The sequence below is a fragment of the Hetaerina americana genome, unplaced genomic scaffold (genome assembly GCF_022747635.1).
Source record: "Hetaerina americana unplaced genomic scaffold, ioHetAmer1.1.p SCAF_5, whole genome shotgun sequence".
Lineage (NCBI taxonomy): Eukaryota > Metazoa > Arthropoda > Insecta > Odonata > Calopterygidae > Hetaerina > Hetaerina americana.
In genome coordinates, this window is record NW_027287095.1 from 39,358,009 (window position 1) to 39,371,648 (window position 13,640).

A 13,640-nucleotide genomic window follows, 5' to 3' on the forward strand; every position below is an offset into this window, starting at 1 on the left:
CTATACAATGTAGTTGGAGCCCATGGTAATTGGAATTAAACTTAAAAATGCCTACTGCATCAGGAACACCAAAATGAAATGTGTGGACTCAATTAAATTCTGAGTTGTTACCCTCACTCATGACCTCCTCTTCTGGGGGCAACATATACTGGGAATATGTGGGCAAGCTAACAAAAAGTTAGGATTTATGAGAGTAGTTCTGGGTTAATGTGATGACAAGTTTAAGGAGAAATGTGATCTTTTGGTGGTTGGGTTTCATTTAGAATATGATGCCAGTATGTGGGATCTTCGCGAAGTTGGTTTGATTGGCAGATTGGATCGCATGCAGCAAAGAGGAGCCGGATTTGTAAAAGGTTGTTATGATAAACTGAGTAGTGTATCAAAATTATTTGAGGTGCTAGGCTGGAATCACTCACAGAGCGAAGGTTAAATTAAAAATTAAAACTCATGCATAAATTGGAAGGAGGTCTCTTTAGCAATAATGTTGGAAGTGCATCATTAGCCCATTGTATTATGGTAAGCGAGATCATGCCAGTAAAATTAGAGTAATTAAATGGAGAACAGATAGATTCTAGATGTCATTTTTTCCATGAACAATATGGGATCAGAATAACTTTTTCCAATTGCATTAGAAAGGAAAGATATTTTGGGTCCAGGGTAGTATGGTGTGCCACACACCCTAGCAGTGACTCGCAGGGTACTAAATAAAACAAAATAAACTATGAATATCTGTTGATTTTGCAAAATGAGCATGAGGCCTACACTGTCTTCCCATGTTGGAAACATTGATTTGAATTCTCACAGTCGAAAATCTTCAGTCATATATCCATTTATGGGGCAGCTTAGTTTAAACTTTAGGAATAAGGAAGCAATAGAGATGAACCCTTGTTTAAACATCTCACTTTAAAAAAAACCCATTTTTACCAGTCAGAAATAGTTGTTAACAGCAGAGAAAGAGAGAAATACTGTAGGGCATTCTGAAATATTGTTTTTAATTAAAAAACTTTCTGCCACTCCCTTTTTTATAAACCATAAACACAGTAATCAACCTGAAGGTCGGTTTAGTAGGTGATGGTAGAGTTAACCCAGTAGTAAGCCTGACGGCATGTCAAATTAAATTATCAAGAAGCAATAAATTTTATATTGTTTGACAGGTTGACAAGAATGAATAACCACAAAAAGTGAGATTCTTCACATTATTAATGAATATTTAATTTCTTATCATTGAGGATAATATGAATAACTTGGTGGCCCTACCAGGTAAATTACGCAACCATGCAAAATATATATCACTTGGAAGTGGGCAGCAAAATATTTTAGATTTTGGCTTTGGCAAATGTTAATGATATAAAAATAAAGCAAAAATTGGTCACCAAAAATCCTATCAACACTCAATTATTGTAGTAGTAGTAGCTCAAGGGGAGGCAACCGACAGCCAGGAATGCCAATAGGGATGGATGGGAAATGAGAATGGGTGGAGAGAAACCTGGCATCCACATTACTCTACTCTTGACGAAAGGCACCAACAGGTCTGCAGTTGAATGTCTCATCTGACAGATGGTGCACTCACCCAAAATGCTCTTCACAAAGCACCTCAAGTAGGGATTCAGATACCATTGAAAAAATCTGCCCCCTTCAGGTCTCAAATCTGGTTCCTCTCAATGGGAAGCCAGTACATTAGCTACAGCATCATCCCAATCCCCTAATATTATTGTTTAAGTTAAGTAATGGTGGTTCTCATAGCTTCAACCTGAATACAATAAAAACAGAGTTCAACCCATTCAAGAGTTTCATTTAAATTTGTGATTATTGAAATGTTCAGATCATATGCATCCAAATAAATACAAAGTTCATTGAACCTGCTTTTCTCTACACCAACAGAATTTCATCACTCACCTGCTCTATGTTTAAACTCTTCCTCAAAATTTTCATTTCATACTACTGCTTTTTCACACTGGTTCTCTTCCCCTTCGCTGCATGTTACTCTGCAACTCCTTCCCCAATAATACCTTCATCTCACCTAGTGCAGTTTTTGCACCATTCCATTTTTCTCTCTCGCCAGCTCCTGCTTGATATTTTTCAATCTGTCCCCTTCCTCTGGTGCAAAATCATATATTCAAGAATTTTATGCAATGGCCACGGAGGCCTTTCCTACACCAGTGATGCTTGATAGTCACCAAGGTGAGCTGAATCCAGTAGTTTCCAAGAATCATTCTTATGTTTGTTGTAATTCTATCATTTCATTCATTAAATTATTTTAACTGAAATGGTTTACTCAATATTCATTTCAAAATGACACCTTTGCAGCCATTCACTAAGGGACAGATACGTGGACTACCTTTTCTCTGGCACCAACATGGGTTCATCTACCAAGAGCAATGTAAATTGGTCCCACCAATACAGCTTGATTTGAAATGCTCAAGCTTTTTCCCACATCTAGGTTGTAGCCATGTCACAAGGGACATGCTAATGGAGACAAAATACTTTAATGTGTTCAAAAACTTCTATGAAAATCTTTTAACCATAAATTACTTTCACTTCAAGATCAATTCATTTTTATCAGATTTTCTAGCATAGAATTCATTTTGCACACATGAATCTGTCCCTATCCTTACATATATACATACAAAATTCTAATGCTATCAGGTTTTAATTTGGAATAATTAAGGAATGGAAAACCATTGAATAATTTTACTTTATTTTATTCTTAAAAACTGTGTGGAAGGATTATGTATATTTACCCTGAGTTTCAACTTTTTATTTTGTTTTATCAATGGGAAAAGGTGAATAAGTAGTTAGAATGAATTTCAATTACCCTTTTAATAGTTTATTATTGTTTTATTTATTCATTCGGTAAACCAGACATGCAAAAATATAATAAACTATTTCTTTCCAATAATCATATGCTGCAACTTTTAAATGAGTCAAAATTAGGTACATTGTCATCCTTGTAGGAACTTCATTAAGCTAGTCATGGTGTTTAATAAGAATTTAAATAGTTGTGCACAAGTATAAATTTGTACTTCATTAATCAGAGGAATGTACTCGAAACTTTTATCCTATCCTTATTAAACCCTTAACTACTGCCATTTCTGTAAATTGTCCATTCAGCATTTTGAATAATTTTCTATTATCATATCTGGTATACAGTCAAAATGTGAAAAAAAGGATTCCAAATCTCTATGTAAGCATTTTTCATGTGTTTTACAAGGGGGAGAGTAAATTGAATAAAATACAACATCTTTTAAAACTATTTCTTTCAGTAGAAAATATCATACAAAAGATCCAACAATTTTTTAAACAAATTGCATTTTTATCATTCTAAAACCCATATAACTGATAACTCACCAGTTCAAACAGTACATTTTTGCAATATTGTTACTGAAAAATACCATTATGAAATGGGTTTTACAATACACCGTGAATGTTACAGCTATTTTAAAATTATGCAAAAATTTCTGTTGGTCAAATTATACAGATAATGGTTGCATTGGAATGATAACACCAAATAATTTAGGCATAACTTATTTGACTCAACGAGTGATAAGGGATATTTAATGTAAAGATAATGCTCACATGCTTTCTATTTTGTGATAAAATTATATAAAATTCATTATTTTCTGTCGCTACTTCTTATGATGAATTAAAAAATGATATTATAAAATTACACAAACTTTATTAATACTTCACACACTGTGATTTTGATACTTATCATCATTTAATTGATAATTAAAACCATTTATAGGATAAAAAATGCTGAGCAAGTAATGCAACATATATTGCCTGAATAATTTGCAAAATAATATTTTTTACAAAACTTCCTCTTGTGATTCAATGACTTGTGACAAATTTGCAAATCTCAAGTGTTTTACTGCATTACTACTGAGACTAGATGGAATTACTACCAGTTCTTCAATTCTTTATCGCAATAATGCTCACAAAAATAGTGGGCTTCTTGCTTATTAACATGCTCATTAATTTCAATCTACTTACAGCATATTGTAAGTGTAATACTTTGGTGAACACCTGTAATCTACAGTTGCAATAATCACAGATATTTTTATCACAAGACTCATTATCTCAAAAAACCCTATTAGCATAAAAGTAAATGCCAACAACCTCTCTGCTATAGGAATAAGAACAATGAGTCTGCTAATTATTTTCACAAATAAGATAAAATATTCATGTACAAACTCAGGAATGATCAGAATTGGAGGGAAGTGTCCTATTTAAACAGTGTTGTTCATTCTTTAATTCATTTTGGATGTGACTAGCAACAGCCAGTGCACCACCCTTAAGGAAACGTACAAAGTTGTCACCTACAAGGGGACCAAGAGCGTAGAGCCCAGGTGCTGAATGGCATTGATGCGTGTATGGATCAATGCTCACCGGAGTGGAGGAATAAGAGCCAGATGCCAGGTGTCGACCAATGCCAGATAGAAAGCTTAGATCAGGTTTGGAACCTATAAGAATTGCCACCAATGAAACCCTATGGATTTCTTTCTCATCAGACAAATCATCATTTTCAAAAGCCAGACAAACTTTATGGTCTGGTCTAATTTCCACAAGCTTGCCCCCACACAGTGCTTGATAGCCTATATACGATCCCCCATTCCTGCCTTCCGACATCATCTGCAAAACCTTGTGATACTCAGGATACAGGTGTCCAGGGAGTTGCTTGAGTAAAATACCAGATGATGAAGCAGCACCAGGGTCAGTCGGCTTCCTGAATGCATGAAGAACTGACATTCCTTTAAAACGTGTGCCCAGTACAGCATCTGCAGCACTCAGCCCAGCTCCCACAATGAGAACAGGATCTTCTGAGTTTATTCCACCTAATCCACCCGTATCAGAGCCATTTCTCAAGGCCTCCAAGGCCCGCTCCAAGTCTCTAAGGGAATGCATGACAAATGGGAGTGTTTCTCCAGGTATGCCTAAACGATTGGGGCGGTCCACACAACCTGTGGCGAGTACTAAATGTGGAGTGATGTACGTGAAGTCATGACAGATCTCACTGACTCTTCCATCCTCATCTATTTTCTCTTCTATTTGGTAACCAGAAACACTCCACAGAGTTGGGCTAGATGCATGAGAAACCCCCGTTTCCGGACAAGTCTGTACTTTATCTTCACTGTCGAATGATGGTGATAACCACCACTGTTGCTCTTCCTCACTCAAAGGTTTCCAATACTTCTCAGGAGAACATCCTGTAAAGGACAAAAGTTATATATTAAGTGTCTCAGCTATCTTTTAACCAATGTTAATATATATATTTCATTTAGAAAACATGACAACCCATTAATTCAACATTGCATACTATGAGGGATCAATCTCGTTTACAAACACATGTAAAAATTCATTTAAAAATTTAATTCAAAATAATAATTATATTTTTAAATAGTTTAAAATGAAAAGTAACAAGTAACAGTAAATGTAGACATGATAGTTTTCTGCAAGGATATTTTTAATTATTTAAAATGATAAGAACCATCTTGGAAAAATAATGACTTCTAATAAGATAGAGGAGGTAAAATATTTTATTTTCGAATGTCTTTCACTTTTTTAAACCACTTATGCTTATTGCTACATGCATTCCCATTTAAAGGGTCGACTATTTTGGTGTTTGAAGTTAATATCAAAACAGTCCATTGGATTTCAGCAGGGAAATGAAGTAGTGGCATATCATAAATATACTATATGCATAAAAACTATATTATTCATAAGTAAATTTTTTTGAGAATTATTAGATTGAGAAAATGCAACACGGCAGCCTTGATGTCATTTTGTACATACCAATGCCGTTCTGCAAGATTCTAAAGCAATCTTTTTCAGTTGCAATCTTGCTTTTCCATAGGCATCTGAACCTTCTTTTTTTATTCTAGTTGCATCAAATGCCTAATCAAGTATCAGTTTCATTATTCAATTGGAGTTATATCAAATGAAAGAAATTTAAGTGTGCAAGGATATGCATAACTGACAACTAAATGCAGTGTGTGTTTTTTGGCAGGAGAGACATGGTGAGGAATGAGTGGGTCACAAAGAAATTTGGAAGACTTCTTGGCTTTTGACAATAATGAAAAAAGCTTGCCAATCTCATTTCTTAAGGTTAAGAGACTGGATGAGAGTTGAATCAGCAAATCGATATGAGGGGTAGTCAGATGAAAACAGAACACCTGCTACAACAACCAGTCCACACATCAACAAGGACATAACCCAACAAATGTGTGCGCCTGTGTGTTGTCACTAAGCAGTTTTCCTGCCACAGCAATGGCAGTATCGATATGTAAAAAGCTAGCATTTAACTTTTAGCAGACTATTTTATGGAAAGTGTTCAGTTTTCATTTGACTGCCCCTAATATATGAATCGTAGTGGAGCAGCATGAATGTAGTGGAAGAAGCTCCAGAATTACAAGGATAATTCCAAAAATAGGGCCTTCAATTTTTTTATAAATAGAAAAATCCTTATATTTTAAATAATTGATGTATCATTTGAAAGCTTGAACATTCCTCTATTTATCTATGCAATCACCATTTTGACTGCTCAATTTTCATATTCCCACATCATACCACGTCATCACCTTATCATCAACAAAGCATTGGACCTCATCTTTCATCTGATAATCACCATTGAAGTGCCTTCCTGCCAAATGTTCTTTCAACTTACGAAACAAGTGGTAGTTCTGGGTTCCAAGTCTGATGATGATAGTGACTGATGATGTGCTACCCAAATTGTTGCAGGATAGCAACAGTTTGGATGGGTAATGTGGGTGTGAGTGTTGCTGTGGAGTAGGCCTACGTCATTGCTCAACATTCCTCTTCCCCAGTTCTGAATTACCCATTTGAATTGTTTAAGTACATTACAATACCTCTCAGCATTCACTGTGGTTCCAAGTGCCATGAAGTCAACCAAAAGTACCCCATTTGAGTCCAAAATAGTTGCCATTTTGATGCCAACAGTTGTAATTGCTGTTTGTTCCCAGGTGCGAAGTGGAACATCCAGGCTTCATCACCCATAACAAGCAATGATGATGAGGTACAAAGCTTCCTCAACCACATAGTGGCGAGCCAGTAAGACATGAGCATACAAAAACTTTCTAAACAAATTGAAGACCTTACTTATGAGATTATCCTCCTTTTTAAAGTTCCAGGGACAGAAGAATGTGAATGAAACAATGTATGAACATTATAAAGGTGACACAAGTGTGCAAAGTTATGAGGGTGTGTAAATAGTTATAAAAAGTTTCCTTTCAAAATCTAATACCAGGCTTCTCTTGACAGTGCCTACCACAAAAGGAATCATGTGAAGGGTGTTTGTGCAATCATTTTACAGAAAAATAAAGCCCTACATGCTGGAATACTGATCAATACATAAAATGCCAACATCTGGCAGATTAATAATCTATAGAACTAGATTACACAATTATATTTATGAAATAACTTTTAAGAATTTGGCACTCAAAAGTTAGTGCATAACTAGATTATAACTAAGCATACATATTCCCATTTGAAAGTATGATGCCTAGATTATACAAAGAATGTTAAGGAGGAATAACAAAGAAGCAAAATAATTGCCAACTGAGTAAGACTGCACATCACTAAAATTTATGAGGAATATTATATTTAAATAATATTTTTTTTACCATCCTCTTGAGCTGTTTCCAACTTTCTTCGGCAGCAAGCAACACATGATGAAGGATATGGAATGGGTTGAGCACTTGTGACCACAGTGCCACTTTGGAAATTGTCCTCCAACTTCATGTGATGCACATAGTCTTGGTAATATAAAGCCACACTTGAAGCAGATGCACGAGCTGCATCCCGTGGTCCTGTTGGAGACATGCCCCCAGCATTGGATCTTGCTTCAGCTTCCCAGGTACGAAAGTCTAAACCAGGTAGTTCCATCCAGCTACCCAAACTTATAGTAAGAATACTGCTGTTCATGGACTGAAATGAAACATGAAACAATTATAATGACTGCTTGAAAACTCATTTAATCATTGAGTGATAAACAACATTAACTTCCTAAACATTATTTCAACACAACTGACTGATAAGTCAAGAAATAAGGAAAATTTCAAAAGATATATCAAACTGCTAGCTACAAATTCACATAGTTTGAACCACCTCCAAGTGCCTTATTAATGTGTAATTGGAATAACTGCACAATACACCAATGCCATAAAAATTTAAATTTCTGTTATCAAGATGAACTGTGGAAGCTACATGTGGCATGAATACACATGTCATTCCTCATTCAAAAAATCTTACTCTTCTATTTACCTCCCTTGTCTAAGCTGAATGTTTCCAGCATAAAACTCTAAATCTGATTTGGTCATGGGGTCAAAGTAAAAGAAGGATTGTGGAGAATTTTCGTTAGCTATGAGGTTTACATAAAAACTGTTCCAACAAACAAAAATAAGACTCACAGTCCATGATCCACCAGGAGGTCCTTTTCCAAGAACAATATGATCTACTCTACGGCTGGGGTGATACCTCCACTTAAGTAGGGATGGCATCTCCAATCCCATGTCAGCTCCAGGATGAGAAAGGGCATCAAACAACAAAGAAATGGGATTCCTTGAGCGCCCCTCCAGGCCCTAAAGTTATTGGAAGACAAAAGGTTGCACAAATAGAAATTAGAATTGAAAATCACCACCACCACAAGTGATGCTGAGGAAAACAAGAGTTCAGGCCCCTAAGAAGTGAATCATGAAATTTCTCTCATAAGTACCTGAACAACAAGAGAAGACAACATACCACTTTTTAAAGTAGTAGTAGTTTTGATGGGAGGCGACCGACAGCTAAGGTCATTTGCGCCATAGGGGAAGGACAGGAAAGGATGAAGGGTGGAGAGAAACCCGGCGTCGGCATTAGCCTACTCTTTACGAAAGGCGCCAAGGGGTCCGCGGCTTAACGTCCCATCCGACGGACGGCGTACTCACTCAAAGTGCCCTCCACAAAGCACCTCAAGTAGGGATCGAGATACCTCTGAAAAATATTCAACACCGCCGGGATTTGAACCCACGCCCTCAGGGTGGGAAGCCAGTACGTTAGCCCCCGCACCATCTCGATCCCCCACTTTTTAAAATAAATCATTTTGTGGCATAGATAAATACTGCTTATGCCACTGACGTATCCTGCAGTGAACATTATATTGAAAAAACAATCCCTTAGAAAAATGAACATTCTTCCAAACATTTAGAAAATGATATTACAACCAATGGCAGTGCAACTTTCCTGACCACATAAACTTAAGTGCAAGTCTCCCAAACTTCTCTTCATCATGGATTCATACAGGGTGCCATTAAAAGGAAAAGAGTTGGCTGGATACCACCATGGTGGTATCCAGCCAACCCTTATTAATTGATTTGCTTCATGAAATGGGGACATTACTTTTGGAGAAAAACGAGGCCTGTTTGATAGAAACAACTCGCTACACCAGATTTTAAAACTTTCCACAAATGACATGATCATAGACCTGCAGTAATCCAATATATCAGGGTATGATGTGAAGAAATGAGCTTTGATCATTTAATGAGATAATTGATAATCCATCGGCTTATTAGGTATACATTTATTTCAATTCACAATATAGATAGCTAGTAGCATTGTTACTTTCTTGCCCAAATTAAACTCTAGAGAGAGGGTAAAGTACTTTTATCACCATTTTTTGAAACAGCCAATTAAAATCATTCGAGGTAGCATGGCCTTCATCGGTACATGGGTTGGTTACACCATATAATTTATAGAGAAATAATTAAGAATCATCATTATTTGAGAACTACAACTTTTTACGCATCCATATGAAAATATTCATTATGCTGCATGCAAAAATAGGTTTTGTGAATTTTTATGTAACTTAAATTATTAACATTTGAAAAAATTATGACTTCCAAATTCTTTGTGAGATCATAATGGGAAATAATAAAAATGCTCACAGCAAAATTATTATGGTGAATTGCTCCTAGGCTCACTCTTTTGAAGAGAGGAGACCGCAGAGAGAGAAAAAGAGGAAGAATTAGAGTATGCCCTATCATAACAAATGCTAGGATACATAATAAAGCAGTAACAGATTAGAAAAGACAACTGCACCATGAAAAATAGGTTGCTCTGTGAGGAAGAAAGAAAATATTCTGCTGTGGAAGAGGAGCTAAATTTATCTGCCAATTTTTTATGTCAAAAATGAATTATAAATCCCTCTTCAATTTTCTACCCTATTGATTTTCTCATATCATACCAGATCACATGAAAAACGAAAAATTGTATAAAAATGTGAGAAATTTCATACCTGAGACAGAAACTTCAAGTCCTGAAGAAGCAAGGACCTTGGTGGTGAGTCCCTTAGTCGAGCGGCAAGATATTCATCGGGATGATTAACAGGAAACTTAGCATTATCCTCATCTTCATCATCTGTATTCACTCTGTTGAAACTATGGTTTGAAGGCAATGGTGATGAGTCAGCAGCTATGCCAGAATGTCCGTGATGTCTATGATTTCTCCCAGGTCGACTGTGTTGCTTCAAACCTTCAGGTAATTTGTGGCCTGCATAATATGGCCAATTCCCAGAAAGAATGTGTGATAGAGTGATTCCTGAAGGTCCATTTCCTATTAACATAAAAAAAATTAAACATTCATTTTTGTGACTACTCGCCCAGGTATTAAACTTATAGTTTTGCATAGGAAGAAAGGTAAGGGTTGCCACTTATACCACATTTCAATATTTCCTGACTTTTTCATGTTTACCAGGCAAAAAAGCAATGGCATTCCTTAAAATTTGACTTGCATTGACCACTTCAGATATAATAGGTTTAAAGTTCACAGTTTCAGATTTGAAGTTACAAACTTTAACAAGTCTATAATTTACAATTGAAAATACTACACTTTTCCATTGAATGGAATTTTTATAGTGACACACAGTTTGCCGGACTGAAGCATCAGCAAGTGAGAGATGGAAGGCCTAGTACCTGATGACGGCTCAGAAGGTCAAATTTTCTATCATAATAAATCTTTTATTTAGCGGAAAAGTGAAACACTTTAATTTTAACCATTTATTAATTTATCTGCACCTGTACAATGTATACTTTTCCAGTATATTTTTGAAAATCAAAAGGATAAAATGATCGAATTTGTTGAAGCAATTTTTATAACAAAAAATTAAATAAGTTTGTATGCATTTCAAGAAAGAAACAAAATTTCATTCCAGTTTTAGAAGTGAATCTTTCTTACTCCTTAAAGTACTTTAACTGTATTCAGTGCAACAACAACTTTGGTAATTTTATGTTTTTAATCATTCAGTATCTAAAATTCCTTTGACAAACCTGAGCATCATGCTGCAGCGGGTAACAAACTTACACCTCTTGGCAGGCAGTACATCTCTTTTTTAATAATAAACCCTTTTTTATATTTTCATCATTAAAAAATGGTCTTATGCTAATAAAATGAGTTCTGCCCCAAAGTAGTAGACAAATTTACAAGAACTTACATTCAAAAATAATCACAATATGTTTTCAAACATTTCACTACAAATATAACTTTATTATTCATAATACAATGACAGGATGAAGCATCTTCATTTATAAATTTATGATTACAAATATATTAGCGCCCTTCAAAAGGTAATTTTATGATCTCATTAGATTTTAGTAAGATGGAATCTAAAATCTTTCAAGCAGTTATAGACTCAGCCTTGATTTATTAAATGCCGAGATAGGCACCACATGCTGTCACAGAGGTCAAAGACAATGAACCTGATGCAATTTTATCTTCCATTTCCCTTAAATTCCCTGAATTTACCTGGAATTCCATACCTATTTACAAATCCTTTATATTTCCAGGTATTCTTGATAGTTGGAAGCACATTCCATAAAGTAACTCTTTGAATATAGGAGACAAGATTTCTCTCAAATCATAATTGTAGGCCTAGGCACATGCCCAGAGATACGTTACTGAGGTTGCTAGAGGAGTAATTAATTGTCAATGCTCACTAGTCCTTCAGAATACAGCCCCTGTAAGTACACTGCATATTTCTACATGCTATTGATCATTCATTCATGTGTCTACGGGCACTTCATCTATCTATTTATTACATTTAAAAAATGTAATCATATGTCCTCCGCAGCATTCATTTAGAATTGATTCTACATCTACAAACATTCCAAATGATCCATCAAAAAAGTGTGCGGCAGGGGTACAAGCATTAGTTAGAAAGGGTGAAGGATGAGGTAGGGTATTTAAATGGTTATATTGTAGTCCTATCTTCACTATAATTTCAAAGATGTACTCTGCTTGTACAAGTATCTTATTGTAAATAGTTGTCTGCATGCACAGCGTTATACCCCGATAACTTAGTGTAGAATAGACAAATTTAAGATTTCATTTTTCCCGCGGATCAAATTACGTATCGTTCTCCTGGTTATTAACAGTTCATCTCGCATGCGTAGAAAAGTATGCTATTCTTAGATTCCTTAGTGTACGCTACTGTTTAACATCACCTCCATTATCTGAATTTTTTTCATTTTCATACATCATTCTAACTCATCAAATAATTCTAACTCTGTTAAAGGCTATCAAGTCAGTTTGTCACAAAGAGTGAATTCCAATTGCTTATACAGTGCATTCGATCATTGACACATTCGACAGAAATGAATTTCGTAAGAAATCCATGATTACAACGCCTTGCCAATGACGTCTGCGTACGAATTTTGAGAACCATCACCCATAAAGATATTGTTGATTGTTAAGCAAGGTATTTATTTAGGTTCTTAAGAAACATCCACGAGGCACGTCTTCTCAGGCCCTAAACAGCCGGCTGACCGCGCTATAGATGCATCACTTTTTCATGCAACATAAACCTAGCTTCAAACGCTTTCTCGAAGGAATACTAAAAATTTCCCCTTTATCTAAACTTTCAGCATAAGAGTAACAGATTTTTTAAATTGACTCGTAATGCATAAATGCACACCTAGATGCACAGCTCGACATAAAAGCGTCAATCCTAATACAATTCGCTTGGACTGAGCCTATTGACTTGAAATAGTACGATCGGTTCGCGGGAACGCACTGTAATGTATTCTCCAAGGTCACAAGAGCCGGGTATCGGAAATGATTTTCTGGATTCTATCACACCCCTGCCCCCTCATAGTACACATCCTGCGTAGAGAAGATATACTTCGGATCGCTGCCGCGAGAGGACTCGCCTTCTGGCCTACGCGGGAGAAAGTAATGGAGGTGGGTACGCTGAAAGGGATAAGGCGATGACGAAGTCAAGAAGGGAGGGGGAGGGTGGCTGGAGAGGAAGATGGTGAGTGATCGAGATAGCGAGCATCGCCGCGGAGAGGGGAGGGGCGCGGGATCAAAATTCGCGGGGGAAAAATGGAGTCAGGAAAGAGAGAGGGGGGAAGCCCGGGGGGGGGGGGGGGGACGTCGACCTTGACCGTGACTCCAATCCCTTCCACGCGCCCTCAAGGCGCCGACTCCACTGTCACCGGCTGCCGAGCTTCTCTCTGTCCTCGTGCGTGTGCAATTATCTACTCCCAAAGGCGAATAATTGACCCTCGTGCGTAACCACTCTGCTGCTCAGTTGGACGTCGAGCATCCCCACCATCACGATGAAACGAACTCATTTTAAGGGAGAATTTAAG

The 13,640-nt window shown here is 36.5% G+C and overlaps 1 protein-coding gene across 1 annotated transcript in view; it reads right to left on the reverse strand.

The window, feature by feature from the left end:
* Positions 1-2,837: 2,837 nt before the first annotated feature.
* Positions 2,838-13,640, reverse strand: part of LOC139693880 (oxidative stress-induced growth inhibitor 1-like) — a 108,443-nt gene continuing 97,640 nt past the window's right edge. The window contains exons 3-6 of the mRNA XM_071592196.1: positions 10,289-10,605; positions 8,427-8,597; positions 7,641-7,944; positions 2,838-5,207 (exon numbers count right to left, since the gene is read on the reverse strand). Coding sequence (XP_071448297.1) covers positions 4,195-5,207; positions 7,641-7,944; positions 8,427-8,597; positions 10,289-10,605 — 1,805 coding nt within the window. The 3' untranslated portion in view covers positions 2,838-4,194. The remainder of the gene's footprint in view (positions 5,208-7,640; positions 7,945-8,426; positions 8,598-10,288; positions 10,606-13,640) is intronic.